Raw genomic sequence first — 24,816 nt, 5'->3', positions numbered from 1 at the left:
TTGTGAGAATGTGTAGGCCTCGGGCAAGTCTGATAAGGGGTCAAGAAATTACTTTGCTGTCATATTTCTGCAATAAAGCTGGAGAGGTTCCATCAACAAATGGTTGTTCAATAAACACAGTTTATGGAGGGAAATTCATGTCAAGACACCGTTCCAAGTGATATAACCACACTCTCCGTTAGGTGGAGGAAAACACTGACTGAATGGTCATGCACAAGAGACAGCCACCTGAATCAGACATTGAACTTAAGTGGAAATGTTACAAATGGTTTGGTTACAGAGAAAACTTTTGCAACGTATGGTACCTGGGATCTGTGTATGCAGTGAAATATTGCAAGAAGGATTTGCAAAAGGTAACATGTTGCTGTAACTATATTACAGTTCTATAGTTTCTACCCAATCAGAAACCGCAAGTGGTCTTCATGGTGTCATCCACTGGCATCTCAAAATTTTTATACCTCACTGGTGTCATGTGCCGGAAATCAAACTCTGCTGTTCCTGGAGTCATCACAAAAGTTAAAGTTTTATAGGAGTACACAAAATTCGACAATTTGTTTGTCTGATAGATTCAGTTGACAGAAAGCATGGACCAAGTTTCTGTACTTGAAAAGAATGACTATTACAAATCAATAGATTCTTGCTGCAGGCAAATAATTGTGAACAATTGACATACAACTCTACTTGTTAAAACTCTAACCTCCATAATCCTGCACCCAAACAACAACTTGGTGTTACGCATAGAGGGAAAAACTGTGTTATGGCAGAATGACTAAATTAACTTTAATCACTTGTCACCCTGGACCATTTACAGCAAAGAATTTATTGTTTTACACTGGTAGGGAGAAATCTTCTGGGCAGTCCACGGTCTTGTCCACTGAACAAAGGGGACAGACTTTTATACATAGAGATAATAGGAACTGCCGATGCTGGAGAGTCTAAGATAACAAGGTGTAGAGCTGAATGAACACAGCAGGCCAAGCAGCATCAGAGGAGCAGGAACCATTTCTGAAGAAGGGTCCAGACCCGAAACGTCAACTTTCCTGCTCCTCTGATGCTGCCTGGCCTGCTGTGTTCATCCAGCTTCACACCTTGTTATCTCAGGCTTTTATACATTTTCTTTTAGCCTGCCTTTGGCTGTTACAAACCAATTGCCTTATTAATGGATTACAATCAGGTTAATCATGTGACTGTGATCAATCCATGGGTCATCCCATGATTTAAGGATGTTTACCAGACGCCTTATTTATTCTTGGCCCTTCCCAATATACCTTATTCAACCACATTCCAGGCTTTAGCTCCTGCGTCAGTTATGCAGTACAGTACATTTCTGTGAATTGCAAAGAGCTTCTCGTATCAACTTTAGACTTAATTCCATGGGAATGCAGTTAAATACCTTAATGCCTTTATACTTAGAACTCCATTTTTTGGATACATAACTTGTGGCTACGATTACCTCAAATAATGTTACATCTTTCCCTTCTATGCCATGATCAATACCAGACTTTGGACTGATCCTAAACAGAGGCTTCTATTCCCATTTCTCAAGGATGTTCCAGATCAAACTGCCTGTGCAAGCAGCAGCTGCATTTCACTTTATAATCAGCAGGACTATATTGCATTGATTTCACAAGACCCTTTCTGTGCTATCTTAATCTTGTTAGCTTGGATATACTCCTATGACAGCCATAATTGCTCTAGCTTATAGTTTAGCTTCAAAAATCAGACATCAGCCAGCGTGGAGGACAGTAAGCCCAACATGGAGGAGAGTGAACCCTGAGGCAAAGTCCCCAAGTTGGGCACTGCGGCCAAAGATGGTGCTTGAGGATTAGCGATTTTGCTGTTGGTTGGGTCCAGCACTGGGAAGTGGTGGCGAAGCAGTGGCAGGAGGGCACCATGGCAACATTGACTGTGGTGACAGTCTCTGACATTGGTGCCTGGCATGGGTGGTGAAGGTGAATCAGCCCAGCAGCAAAAGATGGCAACCGAGGATCGGCGGCTTCGATGTTAGTTGGGTCTGGTGAGGTCGTGGTGGTTCTGAGTCAGCTCAGAACTCCTACATAGACAGACTTCTCTTTTAGCTACATCTTTTCATTCTTAAACTCTCAAAATGGCGCTGGATTATTGTGACAAATAAAAGCTTTTCACTGTACTTTATCAATTTCACTGTAAAATACATGTGGAAACAAATCATTCATACTATGGAAGTTGCTGTTTCAACTAAGAATCTTCCCCAGTGATTTTGTTTCGTCAACTAAGCACCACTTTCAGCCATTTTATGCTGCTTCAGCTGTGGGCAGCTCTAACAAACTTGGAAGGCAATTCAATGGGCCCTGTCCATAGCATTTGCCGAGATGGTCTGTTTGGCTTTATCAAGACATACTCCTCCTTGATCCTCCTTCACCCAGATACTTTCAGTTGCTTGCAGAAAGTGTGATTGAATCTTATAAAAGTTTCTGGCTTCCAGGTTACAAGCCACAGGTTACAGCAGCTGCTGAGAGAAAAACAAATTGGTTTTCTTTAAACTTGAACGTTTTTGTTTAAACTTCAGAGCAGGCCCACAGCTCCTTCCTTTCCACAGATTTCTGCACAAATATTCACACGGCAAGCTGTTCAACTTCCTGGGAGCCAGTCAATTGTTGAAAGGCAGAAGGCCTTTGTCATTGATATCTGGTCACTAGTCCACAGAGCAAACAACTACTTGATGTTGATCTAATCTCCATTCCTACATGAACTCTCTGTAATTAGGCTTCTACTACAGCTACACCAAGAAACTATGTAAACAGCATTTACAATGTGTGCCAGGTTACTTGCTTTTATAAAGTGCAGCAATCCTTCAACTATCCTCGTCTTTCATACCAATTATTTTCCCATTTCAGTCCATAATCAAAAAAGATAGTTAATTCATTACGTATGTCACTTTTGCAAAGATTGTCAGGAGATATTGCAAACAATAGTGAATCCTTGGGATCAGATTCACCTAGCCATGCTTTTATCAAAGGCACATGGATGTAACAGTATGATGTCACTCAAAACAGGGTTCATTCTTGACTAACCTCCCTTAATTGTACTGACAGTTGCAGAGATGGAAATCAAGTTGAGTAATACATGAATACGCAGGGAGAGATTGCTACTGTCTATTAATATTGAAATTTCTCACCACCATTACAAGGTCAATCCTGATCCCTGCTAATTTTCATAATTCTACATGAATTCACATGTCCAATTAGTTTAAGAAAGTTTGTTACTCACTTTGAAGTCACATCAGGCACAATGGGCAGAATTTTCCTTGCTTGCTCAGATGTCTTAGAAGGACAAGTGCAGTATCATAACTGGATGAAAGACAATTTCTGTTTCATGATGGTGGGTTAAATGTTTCTTACGTTTCAGCAAGCCAGGTTTCCCTAGCCATAAATCGACAAGAATCTGTTTTGCATTATTAGCATATTATGAATATTTATTAGCACTGCTTGGAATTATGTTCCTAGGTAGAAACATATTTGCCAAAAACAGAAAAATCTCTTTACAAACCCAATTATGTATGGGAGTCATAATCCTGATGAAATAAGTTAGATAGAAAGTATTCAGCCTGGAGCTCAGTGACCAGTGGTGTTCCGCAGGGATCTGTTCTGGGACCTCTGCTCTTTGTGATCTTTATAAATGACTTGAATGAGGAAGTGGAAGGGTGGGTTAGTAAGTTTGCCGATAACACGAACGTTGGTGGAGTTGTGGATAGTGTGGAGGGCTGTTGTAGGTTGCAACGGGGCATTGACAGGATGCAGAGCTGGGCAAAGAAGTGGCAGATGGAATTCAACCCAGAAAAGTGTGAAGTGATTCATTTTGGAAGGTCGAATTTGAATGCAGAATACAGGGTTAATAGCAGGATTCTTGGTAGTGTGGAGGAACAGGGGGACCTTGGGGTCCATGTCCATAGATCCGTCAAAGTTGTTACCCAAGTTGATAGGGTTGTTAAGAAGGCATATGGTGTGATGGCTTTCATTGGCAGGGAATTGAGTTTAAGAGCTGCGAGGTTATGCTGCAGCTCTATAAAATCCTGGTTAGACCTCACTTGGAATATTGTGTTCAGTTCTGGTCACCTTTATTCTAGGAAGGATGTGGAAGATTTAGAGACGGTGCAGAGGAGGTCCAGAATGCTGCCTGGACTGGAGGGAAGGTCTTATGAGGAAAGGTTGAGGGAACTGCGGCTTTTCTCATTGAAGCGAAGAAGGATGAGAGGTGACTTGATAGAGATTTACAAGATGATGAGAGGCATGGATAGAGTAGATACTCAGAGACTTTTTCCCAAGGCGGAAATGACTATTACGAGGGGTCATAATTTTAAGGTGATTGGAGGAAGGTATAGGGGAGATGTCAGAGGTACGTTCTTTACACAGAGAGTGGTGGGCGTGTGGAATGTGCTGCCAGCGGTGGTAGTGGAGTCAAATACATTAGGGACATTTAAACAACTCTTGGATAGGCACATGGATGATGGTAAAATATAGGGTATGCAGGGTAGTTTGATCTTAGAGTAGGATAATAGGTCGGCACAACATCGTGGGCCGAAGGGCCTGTACTGTCCTGTACTGTTCTATGTTCTATGTTCTAAACAAATTCCTCCATGCTCCAGTCACAATAAACATCCTAACTAACTTAAGATTTTTCTGAAAGAGTTCGGTACAAATGCTTAGGGTTGAACCTCTCCATGTTGATTAACTCATGAGAAGTCTCAGTCATAGAGTCATACGGCAAAAAATAAACAGTCCCTTCGGTCCAACCAGTCCACGCTGACCGCAATCCCGAACTAAACTAGTCCCACCTGCCTGCATTTGGCCCATCTCTCCAAACACTTCTGACACATGCAGTCTGGGCTTGGAAAGACAGCTACACTGGCTGATGTCAGCAAGACTTATCGGGTGGGACTGAAGTCAAAATAGGCCAACTCAAGAGGACAATTTTATGGCTGAGTCCTTCCTGTATGCAGGCCTTTGGTGAGAATCTATCCGATGTATAGGTTCTCCTTGTTGTGCTGAGAGGTCAGTGATCTGACAGTGTGTGAGCCACCAAGTGTTGAAGCTTTATTCTGTTTCAGAATGTGAACCCTGGCAGATGGGTGAGGGGCAGTACCACTGTGGTACAAGTCATGCTACATTGGTAGCAATAATAATGAATGCCGGGTTACTTGTTTTTTATAAAGTGCAGAAATCCTTCATTGTAAGCAATAATAAAAGTGACATATTGATTGCACCTGAGGCATCAGATAGAGATGCCTGGCATCCAATCTTCTGATTGACAGTCTTTTGCAGAGGCAATTTTATCGTAGTCAATCACACTCAGCAGTATGACGCATCAAGTAGACAGTGGCCCAGACTCTGCAAGAGTATAGCAGATCATTTAATTTCTTGCAACACTGCAGCCAAGTTCACTTGAGTTGCCCAAGGGAGCTGACCCACAGAATCACCCCATCCAGGTTGCTATCCATCGGAAAAGAACTTTCCTCCTCTAATGGGCAGCTTCCAGGAGAAGTTCTAGGGAGGCATCACTAAAGCATAGCATTCCTGGGTTGAAGAGGGTGAAGTAGTGTCTGGAGCCTTTTAAAATTGTTTAAGCAAGTTGGGGTCCTGTCATTCTCTGTGGGGAACAGAACATTCTGCCAGCCAACTGCTACAAGTTGGCATTTTACCCATTCATGAACGTTTAATGAGTTGGGAACACACCTGAATGGGATATCCTATCTCACCACATGACCAATTCTCTCTACTGTCTACCCACCTCCACACATTAAAAAAATTCCACCCAACCTAAATGACCAATGAAATATAGTCAACGGAAAAGAAATAAGATAGGATTGATGATAGAAACAGTGTTGTCATCACAGCTGGTAGTTATACAGAACAAGTCAGATCACAAAATGAAATGCAAAAAGATAGAGCTTTTTGTTGTCATGCAGTTTCCTTACCATGAAGGTCAGTTACAAACCATATTCACACAAGGCTGCCAATGATCTTTTAACAAAAGAACACAAGTTTGTTACACAAAAGAAAATCTTGACATAAACAGCAAAAACAAAGATTCAGTCTTTTTCCCCTAAGCAATATTCTTTACAGTTACTCAATTTCACTAAGTATGATTGCTATCTTAGTCTTTAATTTCTAACTTACCTGAAAGTTTCTAGTTCTGGGAAGGCCTGGATTTCTTTTTCATTCTGATGACTTCTCTAAACTATCACAACCTGGAGATTTCAAAGCAACTGCCCTTCAGCTGGGAAGAAACTGCTCTTCTGAAGTGAACTCAAACTATTATTGGTCTCTGATCCTTTACTTTTCCTGTATATAGAAGTCTGTATTATAAATGCTAATCAATTAACCTCACAGGTATCATGCTTAGACGCTGAAGTGAAATGGCTTCTTGGAAATGTATTTAGTTCACTATATCGAATGACCTCAAGATAAGCTGCTATCATGGAAGTGAAGCCATAAATCTATTTTACCACTACTGTAAAATCTAAATCTTCAATTAAATCATTTACATGACCAAAAGGAAGATCAAGCTCTTCACTGCAGAAGGTAGGTCAGATTCAACTAAAGCATTCAAGTGGGTATTAAATAGTTATTTTAAAGATGAAACAATATTCAGCATTATGAGGAGAATGCAGGAGAATAGCACCCAGTCAAAACACTTTCAGAGAAACATGTTCTGAGTTCACACATCAGCATAACTACAGAGCCCAATTTCACACCCATGTTTCTAAGAATTTCATGTGTATGTGATGGTGACATGGGAAATGTTTATCTGCTAATGCATCATTAAAGAATCTGTAAGATTGAGAAAACAGATTCTCGGTTTAAGAAACCAAAATCAGCTTATTAGACAAAAGAAATGCAGTATAATTTGGAGAAATGTGAGGTTATTCACTTTGGAAGCAAAAACAAGAAGGTAGATTACTACCTGAATGGCCATCATTTGGGAGAGGGGAGTGTGCAGCAGGACCTGGGTGTCTTTGTGCACCAGTCACTGAAGGTAAGCAAGCAGGTGCAGCAGGCGGTAAAGAAAACAAATGGTATGTTGGCCTTCATTGCAAGAGGTTTCGAGTACAGGAGCAGGGATGTATTGTTGCAGTTATACGGGGCCTTGGTGAGGCCACACCTAGACTATTGTGTGCAGTTTTGGTCTGCTTTTCTGAGGAAGGATGCTTTTGCTCTCAAGGAAGTGCAGCGAAGGTTTACCAGTCTGATACTGGGGATGGTGGGTCTGATGGATGAGGAGAGATTGACTAGGTTGGGATTTCGCTGGAGTTCAGACGAATGAGAGGGTTCTCATAGAGACTTATAAAATTCTAACAGGACTGGACAAGATAGATGTAGGGAGGATGTTCCTGATGGTGGGTGTATCCAGAACCAGGAGTCACAATTTGAAGATTCAGGGTAGACGATTTAGGATGGAGATGAGGAGACATTTCCTCACCTAAAGAGTTGTGAGCCTGTGGAATTCATTACCACAGGCAGTAGTTGATACCAAAACATTGAATGTATTCAAGAGGTGACTAGATATAGCACTTGGAGCAAATGGGATCAACGCTTATGCAGGGAAAACAGGATTAGGCTATTGAATTGGACGATCAGCCAATATCGGGAAGAATGGCTGAGCAGACTCGAAGGGCCGAATGGCCTCCTCCTGGTCTTATCCTCAATGTTTCAATTTTTCTAAAACATGAACTGTAACACTGGATCAATCCCTGGGATGACAAATTGTCCCAATGAGGAGAGATTGAGGAATCTAGGTTTGTATGTTCCAGAATTTCTAAGAATGATAGGTAATCTCATTGAAACTTAATTCTTACAGCCTGTGACTGGATCGATATGCCATATAATATGCCATTTCCCCTGACTGGTGACTCAAGAAACAGGGGACAATAAGTGGCCTGATCTCTACCCTGAGATGAAGAGAACTTTCTTCACTCAGAGGGTGGAAAATTGTGGAATTCTCTATCCCAGAGGGTTATGGAATCTTGATCACTGAGCATGCTCATGACATTAACTGATAATATCATCAGTCTCCAGAAACTTCAGGTTATGGAGATAATGCCGGAAAATGGCATGGAAGAGATGTTCAGCCACAATCTAGAATGGTGGAGCACACTCAATGGGCAGAATGGTCTACTCCTATTTCTATATTCAAAGATTCTGCTAGAACTATGAACCTATAATCAATCAAAGTGGGAACTGTATATGTTAAAATGTTTTCCACAGGGAGGTCGAACAACTCAAGTGTTACCCCAAGGCCTTTCAGAATGATCACTTTGAAATGTGTTAAAGCTAGGAAGCATTTCGATGACTTACTCTATCAAGATCTATTGTAGCTTTATAAAGTCTTTGGAACATAAACTTTCCAGGTGCAAAAACCTTAAATAATGCACACTGTATCACATCCAATTTTTGGTAGGCGAGCAGGGGGATGTGGTAAGAGGAAAGGAGCAGTTTGCACTCAGCAGAACTGGGGCTAGTGTGCTCCTAACTGTCTCTGTAGTAACATGGCCATATTCAGGTTAAAAACGTAAAGTAGTCTTCCCCGTCCATGGCGCTGCTCTCTCATTCAGGAAAGATGACTGGTTGTGTTTAAGTTGAGGTCACCACAGCTCAGGTAATGGGAGGATTGAGAAGGACAGTCCTTCATGGTTATCTCAGCCACAATGGGAATTTAACCCATGCTGTTGGCATCAGTCTGCATCACAAGCCAGCTACCAGGCCAATTGAGCAACAGTTCAGGCTTGCTCATTGGTAAGCATTCAAACTTCAAAAGATGTCAAACCTAATAAAACTAAAAATTAGAAAAGACAGTAAGTGGATGGATTGGTTTTTATGACACTCGTGATTTCGGAAATCTGCTCCTAATTGAAGAAATATTGCTGAAATTAGCATTTCTTTTTCTGCAATTGTACTTTTTAACTTTACATGGCATTGGTATGACAACTGTCAACATGGGAGGCTAGAGAATCCTGTGAACAGCAATTGTATATTCTTGGTTCTGAAGCAATGACCAAGAAAATAATGTTGATTCAATGCCTGGAACTCATTTCTCTGTTATTTTGTGGCCTGGGCTAAACTCCCAACTCCCACTTGCTTTTCAGTGCTGACTATTGCTGTGGAGAAAGGCAAAAAAAAGGCCTAGATTTGTTAATGAGTACTTCGGGGTTTAGAGGTGCAGTTCCACAAGGGTCACTCTCAAATGTATCACTGAGCCTTAAAAAGAAGTGCATGATTTGGTGGTTGAAATGGAATTCATTCATTAACTGCTTAAAGGACGATGTCCAGTTCCTTCACAAGGCAAAGTCACAGTGTGGAGCTGGAGGAACATAGCAGATCAGGCACCATCAGAGGAGTAGGAAAGTCAACATTTTGGGTCGGGACGCTTCTCCAGAACTGTTCTGAAGAACATTGAAAAAGGGTCCTGACCTGAAACGTTGACTTTCCTACTCCTCTGATGGTGCCTGACCCATTGTGTTCCTCCAGCTCCACACTATGACTCTGACTCAGCATCTGCACTTCTTGCCATCTCCTTCACAAGGCGACATTTTGTTGTTGGCTTCACAATCTTACATGAATCCAGGCATGGTTCTGGTTCTCATGATATGGACCTTTACATACTTGTCCCACATTCTGAACATGCACAGTAATCCTGACTGTTTATACTTGAATGCTACTAAGCTAAAAGCATTAAATATACGCTTATAAAACTTGTACCTGCTTCTGTTGTAAGAGCATGCAACTTGCACCCATTTGACCTTCCGAACAAATGTTAGATAGGGATTTTAGTAACTCAAGCTGGTAAAGTATTATTACATTTCAGACAGGAAACAAGTAATTTAGTTACAAAAGCACAGAGAAGAGGAATTCATAAGATGGCTAACTTAAGGCTCTGAAGCTATTTAAAAGAAATGCTTGAATTTTATTCACACCATTTAGAACAACTGAAGGTCACAGTTATGCAGCATCAGTGGAGAGAAAGCAAGCTAACGTTGAGTCTAAGAGAGTCATCTAGACCCAATGCTAGCTTGCTTTCTCTCCATGGTTGCTGCCTGACCCGCTATGATCTCCAACATTTTGTTTTCATTACAGATTCCAGCATTTGCAGTAATTTGCTCCTACTCTGTTACAATTACATAGCTGTTTAAGCCAGTCCAACTGTGCTTAACTACCAGTACAAGCTATTAAACCCCAACATATACTTGAAGAGAGAGGACATTCATGTACAGAGCATGAAATTACATTTTTCATCAATTTTCTGTATCAGATATACCTTTAAGAGGCGGTAAAAAGGATCATTTTAAAACTTAGTGCAGTTGTTTAAATGTATTCTGAACCTTTTTAGGTGCTATATTCAGATTCTGATCTCATCGTGGGAAATAAAGTATTCTTGTTGTCTGCTTATCAAATGTGATAAACATTATATTTGCCAAGAAACACTAGCTCTTCATTCCCCATGTTTTATACTTTTTTGTCCATGAATGCTATTACTGTTGTGGTGATTTGATTCAGTGGATACCTGTTATTTTGCAGTACCTCAGCCAAGTAGCCATTATTAGCGTATTAGTCGAGATACTGAATAACAACAAGTTATTCAAATTACTGAGAGAAACTCATCCTAGTTCAATCCCATATTCAACAACCATCCACACCTTCAGGCGTCAATGGATACATTTTCTTAACCTGGCATTTATATAGCATCTTCAGGTGTCTGAAAATGCTTTCCAATCAACTAAAATAAAGGGCATTTATTGTACTATCACAACACAGCTAACTTGCATACAAATTTCCACAAATAGTGAGATTAACTGGTTTATGACGTTGGTTGAAGGCTTAAACATTGGCTCATATCTGAATTAGTGCTATGATATCTTTTATGTCCAGCTGAGATAGAACAGACATGACCTCGATTAAGAATCTTGTCTGAGGGTTGGCATCTGTGGAAGATCAGCCCAGACTGACATGCTCAAGTCTCTGAGTACAATGCCAAGCAGTGCGTTTCCCCCATTCAATCATTATGCCACTCATTTCTTGCAATTCTGCCTGAATTCCCTTTAGTTGATGATAAAGCATACTGAAGCAATGCAGTTTATGACTTACAAATCATGTAAATTATCTTCTTTCATGATGGTAAAATTAGTTCATTAAAATCAGATGCATGTTTTATATAGCTTCCCAGCAGAGCAGGAACTACAGACAGTAATGGTACATCAGGGTCTTGATATATTACATGATATGACAGTGTATTAAGATATATGCCACATTATGGCATTGTTATGCTACAGGTATCTCAAGACATTAGCTCACGAGGGATTTATTAAGGCACTAAGACTAAAGTCCTGCTCTCTCAAGATTTAAAGTGCTATTTCAAGTGCAGAAATACATACCGTCACTGAACATTTGCAAAATGTTGGTCAAAGAATTTCAGAAGAAATAAGCACATTATCAGCTAGCCTCAAAATTAGGAATGACTTCATGAAAATATAGAATGGTTCAAACAATCTCAAATGTTCCAGTGCAGAGTAGGCCATTCAGTCCTTCTTCAAATGAACTGCATTACCTCACACCAATCTTGTGCTTTTCTCCCCATGCCCTTGCACATTATTGGATGGTTCTGTCAGAAATACCCTTTTGAATGATTGTAGCACAGAAGGGAGCCACTTAGCCCACTGTGCCCATATATCTCTTTGCAAGAAGAATTCAACTAGCTCCAATCCCCCACTATTGTTTTTAGACCTGCAATTTTCTCTTCAGATCATTAATTCTCTTTTGAGGCCTCAGTTGAATTTGTCTCCACCATACAGTTATTGCATTCAAATCCTAAAAACTCACTGACAGAAAAATTATGCCTTGAAATTGGTTCTTTTGCCAAATTACATTAAATCAGTGCCCTCTGTTATGCATCTTTCCCCCCTTAGGAACAATTTCTTTCTATCTAATTAGTCTAGATGCTTCATGAGTTAAACACTTATCAAATCTCCTCTTAATCACTTCTTCTCCAAGGATACCAACTCAACATCTCAAAATTTACCCATGTAACTTAAGTTCCTAAACCCTGGAACCAATCAACACTTTCTGCCTTTTCTCACATCTTCACACCCTTTTTAATGTCTGATGTCCACAACATTGAGGCTGACCCTAGGGTTTTTTTTTAAATACAGCATATTATAACTTCATTTTTGTACTCTAGGCTCCTATTTGGAAAACCCTGAATTATGTATGCTTTACTGAAGAAGGGTCCTGACCCGAAACGTCAGCTTTCCTGCTCCTCTGATGCTGCCTGGCCTGCTGTGTTCTTCCAGCTCCACACTGTTATCTCAGACTCCAGCATCAGCAGTTCTTACTATCTGTATGCTTTAGTGGTTGCTTTCTCAACCAGTCTTGCTACCGTCAATGACTTGTGCACATTTACCCAAAGATCTCTGTGCTCCTGCATCTGCTTTAGAATTGTACAATTTGATTTAGACAAAATGAATAAATTCCTACAAAAATGAATTTCATCTGCCGCTTGTCTAACTATTTCAGATTTCACTTTGAGAACATGCTAATGAGCAAGTAACTAGGAGGCACTGCATGTGACGAGAAGATATTTTCAGTCTACCTTGTAAAATAGTATGAGGCAATGTAGCAATGTTATCTTGTAATAATAATTGATGTTCTGTAACAAAACTGTCTGCTGAGCAATCCTGCCACATACCTTCAAATAAACAAAACCCATAGCCATTTACCAGACCTGGTGTAAGACTGGCAAAATTTGTTCAAGCAAACAAAAGACAACAGCATAGTGCTCAGTAGTGGTGTTGCTTAGATGATGTGAAGGCAGTGAGGTGAATTTGAAGACCACTGGAGAAGCATCAGCCAAGGAGTGAAATGGTGCAGAAGCTGTATTTACAGAAACTCTGAGGCAAAAAAAATCACTATATAAATGGTACTAGCTTAAAATTTAGCTTGAGATTTGTGGACTATCCTAAATGGATAGTTCATGCAAGCATTGAGCCAGCTTTGAATTGGACTGTGAAAGCTGCACGGTCATCAGAATAGGTGCTCAAGACCATACCCCTGAGAAAGGGAAAACCATGTGAAAACACAGGAATTAATGTTGGGCAACAGCCAAAATCAGAACAGCAAAGACAGGCAAAGAAAAAGCATGCGGGGCACTAGGTGGGTGGCAAGCAAGGATTCAAGCTTGTTGCCTCAACTAAACTACGAAACTTGCTGGACTATCAGATTTATGTAAAGGGAACTTCGGAGTTCACTGGTTGGAGCTGATGTCTTACAGACAACTGCTATAAGAATCAATTGATTAATTCAGTGCTGTATCTAGGGCAGAGAAAGTGACTTTTCATAATCTGAGCTGTCTGGTGGATAATGGAACTAGTTATAGCTTCATAACCTATTGAAGCTTTCCAAAATGACCTTGCGGAGAAAAAAAATTAAAGAAGGTCATAACATCACCCCCACTGCTAAATGGAATAAGATATGAAGCCAAGGCAGCCAAATAGTGGCACATGCAAACATTAAGTGCTGTTACCTGTATTGGCATAGTAGCAAAGACACAGAAAGTGTTGCCAGAAATGTGGGCCATTGCACTCACTGCAAGCCAATCCTGCACTCCAAGATCTTTGGAAGTCACGCAGAGTAAAAAGAGCATACACAGCATACTGCCAATAAGAGCAGGAAGAGCACCAGAGACACATTAGTGCAAACACATATAAGGCTAGCTGCAAGAGAGAGCAGAATACATGAGTGGAAGAGTCTTCAAATCAGAAGGTTGTCAAATTAGGTAATCTATATTGTACGGAACTGCAAGAATTCCACGGTATATATATATTGACAGATGAGGGTAGATACTGTTATGCACAAGACCAGACATCCCTAGGCTCTAACTTTTTTTATTTTAAAAAGGTACATGCCAGGTGCTGTGTTCCAGATGCAATTTGATTCGTCAAACTACTCAATGTTAAGCAAAACACAATTTATCCATAATGTGGAGGTGCTGGTGTTGGACTGGGGAAGACAAAGTCAGACATCACATGACACTAGGTTATAATCCAACAGGTTTATTTGAAATCACTTGACGAAGGGGCTCTACTCCGAAAGCTTGTGATTTCAGATTAACCTGTTGGACTGTAACCTGGTGTCATGTGACCTCAAATGCAATAGTTAAAATACAAAAGACAAAAGAAAGAAGGAATTGGGATAACAACTCTATTGGAAAACGTAATTAGTAATAATTACTGTATCTATTATTCTATTAACTGTTCCAATATAGTAACATCCCATAAACACACCATTGGCAAAAGAGCAGTTTCAGAAAATAGATTTGTCTCACATGCAATCTAGCAGCCCAGGAAGACAATCCCCAGCTTTTGGCTGTAAATTGAGACAGAGAAAAAATGGTTTCCACTCCTTCAAGACCCCAATACCAACTGCTGCTGAAAACTAAAAATCCTTGGCTCTGTGGGTGGGCGCTTGACCACACCCATTCAGGCTGCTTCATAACACCCAAGGTTTCACAAGTTGTCTATCTTCTCGGACTGCTCGGCACCTGTCCCTCAATCTCTCTCTCTCTCTCTCTCTAACAGAAACCAAGTTAAAACACACCTCTTAAAGCCACAGCTCACCACAATACCAATGTACCACTCAAGGAAGCTATAGATGTCTGTACACTACACTACATCACGGTGATCTAGGTACGCCACCACTGAGAGAATCATTGTACATTGAATCTATCCACTCAGCAACTCTCACAGTTGAGTTTAATTTTGACAGCATTATGTATACCCAAATGGATATCATTATCATGGGATACCCTGCTAGGCTCAGCTTTTGCTCCTTGTTTGATTCCATGTGTTCTTGTTGGAATGACGTCTATCAGAGATATGCAAAGCATAGGAGGTGAAGTTGATGATATATTAGCTATGTTTGAACCCACAACTACAAGAAAGAGTTCCCATACTTCCTAACAGGCTCCACCCTGTGCTGAAATTCATAGAGTCAGAGTCATACAGCATGGAAACAGACCCTTTGGTCCAACCCATCCATGCCAACCAAGTTTCCCAAACTAAATTAATCTGATTTGCCTGCATTTGGCCCACATCCATCTAAACCTTTCCGATTCATATATCTATCCAAACGTCTCTTAAATGTTGTAACTGTACCTGCATCCAACACTTCCTCTGGCAGTCATTATCTCACTTAGATGTCAAGAATTGTTATTGCATTTGAAATGGAACAGTCAAATGGGATGGTGATAGGTGAGTGCAGGCAGGGAGTGGTGGGGATTGGTCAGGGAGGCTGGGAGTGGGGAGAATTTGAAACTGGTTTCATCCCTGGCCTCATCCCATGACCAACTCTCCCTCTCATCCCCACCTCCTTGATCTGACACAAAGAGTCCATCTTCTCTCCCACCTATCCGTGCCTGCCACCTCACTGACCAATCACCACCACTCCCTACTTGCACTTACCTGTCACCATCCCACCTACCTTTCCCAGCTGCGCCCCTCCTCTATTTATTTCCCAGCTCCCTTCCCCCTCCCCCATTTCTAAAGAAAGGTCCTGACCCGAAATGTCAACTTTGCTGCTCCTCTGATGCTGCCTGGCCTGCTGTGTTCCTCCAGCTCCACATTGTGTTATATCTATTTTAATTTGGTGTCATGTTTGGCACAACACTGTGGGCCGAAAGGCCTGTACCTGTGCTGTACTGTTCTATGTTCTACTTTCTAAGCAAAATCTTACAACAAATGATGGAAAAGGATAACTGGCTTTCTTCGTATTTCAGGTATTTTTTCAGTGCAGAGAGACATACCACCTCCTTTTCCAGAGGTCTGACGGCTTCTGGCAATATCATTCACACCCACAAGCTGTTCACCCACCCAGGAGCCAACCAGTTATTGACAGGACTTTGTCATTCATGGATGGCCACAAACCAATCAGCTATCTGTTGTTGGCCAATCCCCACTTTGCATACACCCCCAATGGCAGCTCATCTCCAACAGCCTCCCCCATTAGGTTTTTCTCTTTATTCATTCATAGGATGAGGGTTTCACTGGCCAGGCAGCATTTATTGTCCATCCCTAATTGCCCAGAGAGCAGTTAAGAGTCAACCACATTGCTGTGGTTCCGGAGTCACATGTAGACCAGACCAGGTAAGGATGGCAGTTTCCTTCCCTAAAGGACACTAGTGAACCAGATGGGTTTTTTCTGACAATCAACAATGGATTCATGGTCATCATTAGATTCTTAATTCCAGATATTTATTGAATTCAATTTCTACCATTTGCCATTGCAGGATTCAAACCCAGGTCCCCGGAACATTATCTGTGTCTCTAGATTAACAGTCCAGCAATAATTACAAGTTAGCCAGGAAGGACCGAAAGAGAGAGCTAAGAAGAGCCAGGAGGGGACATGAGAAGTCTTTAGCAGGTAGGATCAAGGAAAACCCTAAAGCTTTCTATAGGTATGTCAGGAATAAAAGAATGACCAGAGTAAGATTAGGGCCAGTCAAGGACAGTAGTGGGAAGTTGTGGGTGGAGTCCAAAGAGATAGGAGAGGCGCTAAATGAATATTTTTCATCAGTATTCACACAGGAAAAAGACAATGTTGTCGAGGAGAATACTGAGATACAGTCTATTAGACTAGACGGGATTGAGGTTCATAAGGAGGAGGTGTTAGCAATTCTGGAAGGTGTGAAAATAGAAAAGTCCCCTGGGCCGGATGGGATTTATCCTAGGATTCTCTGGGAAGCTAGAAAGGAGATTGCAGAGCCTTTGGCTTTGATCTTTATGTCGTCATTGTCTTCAGGAATAGTGCCAGAAGACTGGAGACGAGCAAATGTTGTCCCCTTGTTCAAGAAGGGGAGTAGAGACAACCCCGGTAATTATAGACCAGTGAGCCTTACTTCGGTTGTGGGTAAAGTGTTGGAAAGGATTTATAATCATCTAGAAAGGAATAATTTGATTAGGGTTAGTCAACACGGTTTTGTGCCTCACAAACCTTATTGAGTTCTTTGAGAAGGTGACCAAACAGGTGGATGAGGGTAAAGCGGTTGATGTGGTGTATATGGATTTCAGTAAAGCGTTTGATAAGGTTCCCCATGGTAGGCTATTGCAGAAAATACAGAGGCATGGGATTGAGGGTGATTTAGCGGTTTGGATCAGAAATTGGCTAGCTGTAAGAAGACAGAAGGTGGTGGTTGATGGGAAATGTTCATCCTGGAGTTCAGTTACTAGTGGTGTACCTCAAGGATCTGTTCTGGGGCCACTGCTGTTTGTCATTTTTATAAATGACCTGGATGAGGGCGTAGAAGGATGGGTTAGTAAATTTGCGGATGACACCAAAGTTGGTGGAGTTGTGGATAGTGTGGAAGGATGTTGCAGGTTACAGAGGGACATAGATAAGCTGCAGAGCTGGGCTGAGAGGTGGAAAATGGAGTTTAATGTGGAAAAGTGTGAGGTGATTCACTTTGGAAGGAGTAACAGGAATACAGAGTACTGGGCTAATGGTAAGATTCTTGGTAGTGTGGATGAGCAGAGAGATCTCGGTGTCCATGTGCATAGATCACTGAAAGTTGCCACCCAGGTTGATAGCATTGTTAAGAAGGCATACGGTATGCTAGGTTTTATTGGTAGAGGGATTGAGTTTCGGAGCCATGAGGTCATGTTGCAGCTGTACGAAACTCTGGTGCGGCCGCACTTGGAGTATTGCGTACAGTTCTGGTCACCGCATTATAGGAAGGATGTGGAAGCATTGGAAAGGGTGCAGAGGAGATTTACCAGGATGTTGCCTGGTATGGAGGGAAGGTCTTATGAGGAAAGGCTGAGGGACTTGAGGCTATTTTCGTTAGAGAGAAGAAGGTTAAGAGGTGACTTAATAGAGACATACAAGATGATCAGAGGATTAGATAGGGTGGACAGTGGGAGCCTTTTTCCTCGGATGGTGATGGCTAGCACGAGGGGACATAGCTTTAAATTGAGGGGTGATAGATATAGGACAGATGTCAGAGGTAGGTTCTTTACTCAGAGAGTAGTAAGGGCGTGGAATGCCCTGCCTGCAAAAGTAGTAGACTTGCCAACTTTAAGGGCATTTAAATGGTCATTGGATAAACATATGGATAATAATGGAATAGTTTAGGTTAGATGGGCTTCAGATTGGTTTCACAGGTCGGTGCAACATCGAGGGCTGAAGGGCCTGTACTGCGCTGTAATGTTCTATGTTCTATGTTTTATATTACCACTAGGCCATCACCTCCCAACAAGGTCAACAAAGCAGTAGTGTAAACATCAGTAAAAATGAGTTTCAGTAACTAGCTTTTTTTAAAAAAAGTGCAGCATCCACAATTCTTGGTTTATAAACCATCCTTTTTCTAATTTAGTCCATAATGAAAAATATAGAAAAGAGACAGGCTTTACAGCAATACTTAACTCAGATGAATACACAAGATGACACATCTGCCTTTTAAATTAGGACCGCCCCTCAGCAGCAACAAGTCATCATACTGAGCCTGATTTCAACCCAGTTAAAATTTTGGTTCTCAAGAAATTATATTCAAAACATAACTCCTCACCATTTTAAAAATATCTTCCTGTATTGTTGCTGTTCAGTGGAAAGCAGTTAACGTTCCACCTAATGTGAATCTATGACATAGTTAGGTGAACATTATTCAGTAGTTCCATAGGGATGCCAATACATCATTCAATTGTCTTTCATGACATTATGTTGAATTTGGTACTAAATTTGTAATACAACTTGTTCCCTACTTGGATTAGCAAATCATAGCCTGTGTGTCACAATTGATGAGCTTTTAACAAGGTCCACTGTACATTGCAGTTTTATTTTAAACAAAACATTTACAAGAAAAAATCACAATGTATAGCACATGATAAAATAATGTTCAACTCATCTTATACTCCCAAAGCTTATAACCCAGTCTGATATCTTGTCCCACTGCAGCAATGATCAGCACAGATTAATGGAGCAGACAAGTTGTGTGTTGCCTTTTGTTATTCCCCAGTGCCTTATTTTAAAAAATCACGCGTTTATCAATTCAATTTCTTGGCATTAACTATAGTAATTTATTGTAATAAAGCTTCACCTAGAAACATTTGCAGCAAATTTATTAACAAACAACCCCTCCCCTTATTTTCAAGGGTATAGGGCAATTTCAAATTTCAACTTCCCAGAGCATAGTGATCCTCATGTTCTGTCACTTTGTTTGCACGTTGCACAGCTTATCCAATTTGAGCTGTCATTTTGAAAAGGTTATGTCTAATACATGAGACTTTGTTTGATTATGCTTTTGTTTAGAGCATTGGGACAATTGACTGCATTGAAAGTGCTAGCCAACTGTTGGTTGGTGTGTATGGCAGTTTATTGGATTACGATGATGCAATCACAAAACGCTCCTGTTGAGATTTTAAGCGGTAAAACTGAATATAACAAATAAAGTCCCAACCTTATTAAGTGCATAACTTTTAGATTGCAATGGATTAATGTCTGAGGTGTCATCCAATGTAGATCAAATTAATCACCTAAATGTCTCAAAATCATAAAGCAAGGCTAAAACATAACAAGCACATAGAAAGGTAACACAACTAAGAACATGACATTTATCAGTAAGTGTGAAAGCTTCATAATGCCTAGCTAATAACATGTCATTTTTGTAAACTGTCAATGTACAAATAACAGTTCATACAGTCATACTACATGAAAACCAACCCTTGGTCCAACTAGTCCACACTGACCATGTTCCCAAACTAAACCAGTCCCACCTGCCTGCACTTGGCCATATCCTGCTAAACCTTTCCTGTTCATGAACTTATTCAAATATCTTCTAAACACCAGCATCCACCACTTTTTCTGTGAAATAACTGCACAGGTGCCAGTATTTCATTACCAAGTCACCTATATTCACATTTGCACAGTACATGGACTCTGGCCAGCTAGCTCAGAGCCAGTCCCTAGAATGAGAAGGCCTTCTCAATCCCCTGTTTATATTTGTCAGCTAGGGCTCCCTGATTGGCCCCAGTTAACAACCCTGATCAAGCATCTCAGTCAATGGACCCACGTGGCCCTGGTTCTAATCACTACACTCTGGCAGTTCATTCCATGAAACACTCTAAAAGAAAAAATTGCCCCTTGTCTCCTTTTTAAATCTTTCTCCCCTCATCTTAAAAATATGCCCCCCAGTTTTAAACTCCCCCACCCTACGGAAAAGATCCTTCATGATTTTATAAACCTCTAAGATCACCCGTCAACCTCCAAGCTTCAGTGAAAAAAGTCCCAGTCTATTTTTATATCTCAAGCCCTTCATTGCAGGCAATATCCTGGTAAATATTTTCTGAACCCTCTCTAGCATAATAATATCCTTCCTCTAGCAGGGCAACCAGAACTACACACAGTACTCCAGAAGAGGTCTCAGCAATATCTTGTACAATCTCAACAGGGCATCCCAACTACTATACTCAAAGGAGTGAGCAATGAACGCTTGCCTTCATTTTGATACCCTAAACATTTTAACCACTTTGTCTACCTGTGACACCAATAAAGGCCAAATGTCATGAAATCAGCCATACAATTACTTTTACATAAGCAGACTTTCAAGGCAGATTCACGAGAGTACGGGGTAGATTCAGTGACATACACATTTATGGCAAATAAACCACACAGATGTTTCCAATACTGTTGTGACACTGATATGTTGCTACTGTTGAAAGCAGTTGTCATGATTCAAACAGGTAACATATTTTCAAAACATAAATACACTGGCGAATGTAAAACACATTCACAGTCTCATCATCCTGCTTCTTTGCTATATCCCAACATTTTCGTCAAACACATGCATTTTAGAATAATTCAGGTGAATCTGAACATATTTCCTGTCAATTTGTTGTCGTTTACTATAAATTGTTATGATAAGAATGGTATATGGTGTCAGAATTAAAATAATCAAATGGTATCATAACAATATAATTACTGACAATAATTAAACTTAACATATTATAAGAAAGCATGCAACCGTAAGCCAACAGCTGTCACACTCCAGAGATTGTGTGCAATTTTCTCCATCATGAATTCTGCATGATTAATTGCAATTTTTTCCTGCAATCCTGAGTACAATCAAAACTTCACAATCTCTATTTCTATCACAACTGCATTACTCAAGCCCAAACAGTATTCTTTGAGGCATTTCAATGTTCACAGCTCAGAAATCATCAAATTCTGACAGTATTTGATTTTTATTGGTTTTCCCCTTGATTTGGGATTCTTGCAAATTACCTGTAATGAGTGCAAGGTGAAAAGCTTTGATAAAACGCATTTATTTTCAGCAGTGCTCAAACATTTTACCACCTTATTCCATACTTTTCAGAGAAAGCTTTAGCCCTAATCCTAACAAGACAATTATCAAGTGTTCTTTTGAGAGAATTAATTGACACATCACTAAAAAAATACACTGCAAGTTAGTTCCACATATCTATGATTGGCTAAAACAGTTCATCTTCAAAAAAATTCTAATAGACCCCTATTGCACATCTGTCTGTAGCATGGGTCCTACCAACAATCACTTACTGTGGTGCACTGGGAAAACCTGAAAATATAAATCCAAATATATACACGCTGTATTGCAAAAAAAGCAAACAAATATTCCAGTCGCCTTCACTTTTATTGAATTGCTATGCTTTCTAATCTGAATATCACTTGGCCATGAGATAGACCCTGACGTTATTTTTGACTGACATTTGTGTTGAGTTGACAGGTAGCACTTCTCTTTTTTCTAAAACTATCTTTGAAATCTGCAAAATTTTCAATTGAAGTAGGTGAAATGAATAAAGAAATAAAAATTAGTCTTGTACTTTTAGCTCTTTCAATTTGAAACAAAAACTACATTTGAGTTAATTTACAGGGATCAAGCTCTTGGAGTGAAGTTTTATCTGATTGAATCATGTATTGAAACATCAGTTGAGAAGGTTATTGGAATAAATACCTGGAAAGATGCAAGCTTTCAAATTGGGATTTTTGAACTCTGCCCTATTCAGAGCCACTTTCCCCCTTAACCCCATGGAGAGAAGTTCACATAAGTACAGTGTCTGAGAATATCAATGCAATGTAACTGCAAATGTATGATCTTTAAGTCTATACAATCTGGATTTTATGTACAAATATCAAGAAATAACAAAATGAACAAATAAACCTTTCCACTATAAATCAGGGTAATTTACTTGAGTCAAAAAAGTTAATTATTATACTTTATCTTTGTCTGCATAAAAAGGATAGGAACTTCTCGATAAAATACGTAGCATAAAATTCTGTAAGATTTCAAACAACCAATGATTATTCATCTTTGAACATTGCTTAGCACTTGAACAGAGTTTGCAAAAAGTGTACTTACTAGTGTTTAATCCAGAGATCAATTACCCACCCTTGTATGAAGTGTGTGATCATAGTGGGATTTTATTGTGTATAATTTTCAACATGCCTTCATCCTAGAAGACTTCAATAGCTTAGATTTTACAATGTATTCATACTTTGCCAAAAATTGGTTACTCTCATTGTAAAAATAGCTGAGAAGTAGATAAATACTTTAACACCAATAGGGTAATGTTCATTTTTAACACACAGCCAAGGCGTGCAGTGGTCAATGATTTCAGACCAGGTGATTGCAGTTGGCAGTTAGCAGGAAGGATGACAAATAAGAAATGTTACTTTATAGGACCAGAAGGAATGCAAGGCTCTCCGTAAATCTCTTCTCCAATAATTGCCTAGTAGCCACCAGCAGCTTTATGTCCTGGTAAGAGGTGGACCAGCCACATTTAAATATGCCACAGTTGATAAAATCAGCCAAGACTTCAAGCAACAACTGAAGAGTTCTCGATTAACTGGTTAGACCATTTTTCCCACTTAAAATCACATGTCCACCACTCACCTAACCTATCAGACCCCATCCCAAATATCTAGAGAGCAGGCCAATACTCAGTCCACAACTGCCAAGGTGTTTTGTGTGGCCCACCAAACCTTTAAAATACAGATAAGGGTCAGTATAACTAAAAGACTTGGAAAGGAACTGCTCCTCCAAACCATAGGGTGGTTCTCTCCTGCATTTTCTTCCAAGAGGCTCATTTGTGAATGGATCAAAGCAGATGCAGGACAGAAACAATTTGTGATTGGAGGAATGAACAGCACAACACAAGCAATTTAACTGTACTCAAGGACTGGAACTGTAGTAAACTGAGGCTTTGAAAGATAGTTGTGAGGAAACCAAAATCCATGAGAGGGCTGGTGAAAGTCAGATGGTGCAACATGGGTGGGAGAAGTGTGTGTTGGTGAAAATTTGGGGTGGGTTATCAGCAGGTCCTGTTGAGGAAGTGGTACAGGGACAAAGACATTGACAGGAGTGGTAGGTCACAGCAATAGCCCAGGACTGACGAAATGTTAAGCCAGGTGGGAAGAACTGTGGGTTGTTACATTTACAGCCAACCCATCTGCTCCTGTTAATTTAAACGATAAAACAGTCTGAGCCTCTGAGAAACCTGGTTTGGGAGGGTGGGGGAGTGCGTGCAGGGAATGCTAAATGGATTGGATGTTGCTGGCTGGATGAGTAAGTGAGAGACTTGACGGGGATTGGTGACTGAGTGACAGGATAGGGGAGGGAAGGTGCAGTGACTGGCGTGGTGGGTAGGATTGAGTTGGATATATCCCTTTCCCCTAAATCCTCAACTCTTACCCCATCATCTCTCTCAAAAGCCTATGTATAAAGTCAACTTGAAAAGTAGGAAACCCCAAGCCAAAAGATAACCCACTTCCATGTGGATTCTGGAGTATGCCCCAAAGGGAAACCAAGCTCAGTGTTAGTTAAAGCCATCTCCTTAGGTCAGTCCTGATCCCCAACCCCCTCCAGATTCCAATCCCCACCCTCCTCCCTGGGTGATCCAGACTTGGAGACTAGCCATTTGCTTCTTCTTACTCTATTGCTTAACTGAAAAGGAAAAGTTAGGTTTTGTTAGTTAACACTGCTGCTTGGTACTTTTTGATGGTAATTTCACCTTTATTATTACAGCAAATCATATATTTCTGAAACTTACTCATTAGTCCCTAAAAGTGAGGGAAAATTTGACATTTAGCCTCCCCAGACAAGAAGGTTGGGAGAACCCTCATCAGAACATGACATCTGATTTATGGAATTCTTCTGTAACAATACAAGGGTTTGAACAGCAATAAAACAAATTAGAAAGTTAAGGAAATTGTCTTGGCTATGCATTCTTAACACAAAGCAATGACTTAATGAAATCATTATAGACCTACAATAGGGAGTCTGAAGATGTCATATAATCTGAAAAACACTGTAGGTTCCAATTTTATGGTTTAAATGGGCTTTGTAAATGGCTTTACAGTGTTGTAATTTTCACTTTTAGACAGCTCATGGCAAATCCAGATTTATGCAGTCAGTCTGTAGAGGCTCCCGTGTAAAACAGTTACCTTTTGAAGGAGGGCGAGTCCGCGTGCGTAAAGCTTCCGAGCCATTTTCTTTTGCAACCGTCCTTCTGCCATCAATAAGCATATTCCAAGCAAGTAAAGAAATGACCACAACACATTCGACTTCATTGGATCAAGTCTGTCAGAAAAGAAGATAACTGTCAAATTATTGTTCTCTTCCAACATTTTGTTTTGATAAAACTTGCCTTTATTTTATTTTAAGGTCCCATGCAATAGCTGATCAGTGAAAATTGTGCACAACAATGTAGTTGTCATGTTAATTATGTATATCATTAGCCACACATGAGTACTAATGGGAGCTTTATCAATC

The 24,816-nt window shown here is 40.4% G+C and overlaps 1 protein-coding gene across 1 annotated transcript in view; it reads right to left on the bottom strand.

Moving 5' to 3' along the window:
• Nucleotides 1-24,614, bottom strand: part of LOC109927336 (follistatin-related protein 5-like) — a 499,489-nt gene extending 474,875 nt beyond the window's left edge. Inside the window, exon 1 of the mRNA XM_048603747.1 lies at nt 24,489-24,614. Coding sequence (XP_048459704.1) covers nt 24,489-24,614 — 126 coding nt within the window. The remainder of the gene's footprint in view (nt 1-24,488) is intronic.
• Between the last annotated feature and the right edge of the window lie 202 nt (nt 24,615-24,816).

The sequence above is a fragment of the Rhincodon typus genome, chromosome 12, assembly GCF_021869965.1.
Source record: "Rhincodon typus isolate 14 chromosome 12, sRhiTyp1.1, whole genome shotgun sequence".
In the NCBI taxonomy this organism is placed as follows: domain Eukaryota; kingdom Metazoa; phylum Chordata; class Chondrichthyes; order Orectolobiformes; family Rhincodontidae; genus Rhincodon; species Rhincodon typus.
The sequence above is the reverse complement of the archived record's forward strand: the minus strand, read 5'-3'. Positions and strand labels throughout refer to the sequence as shown.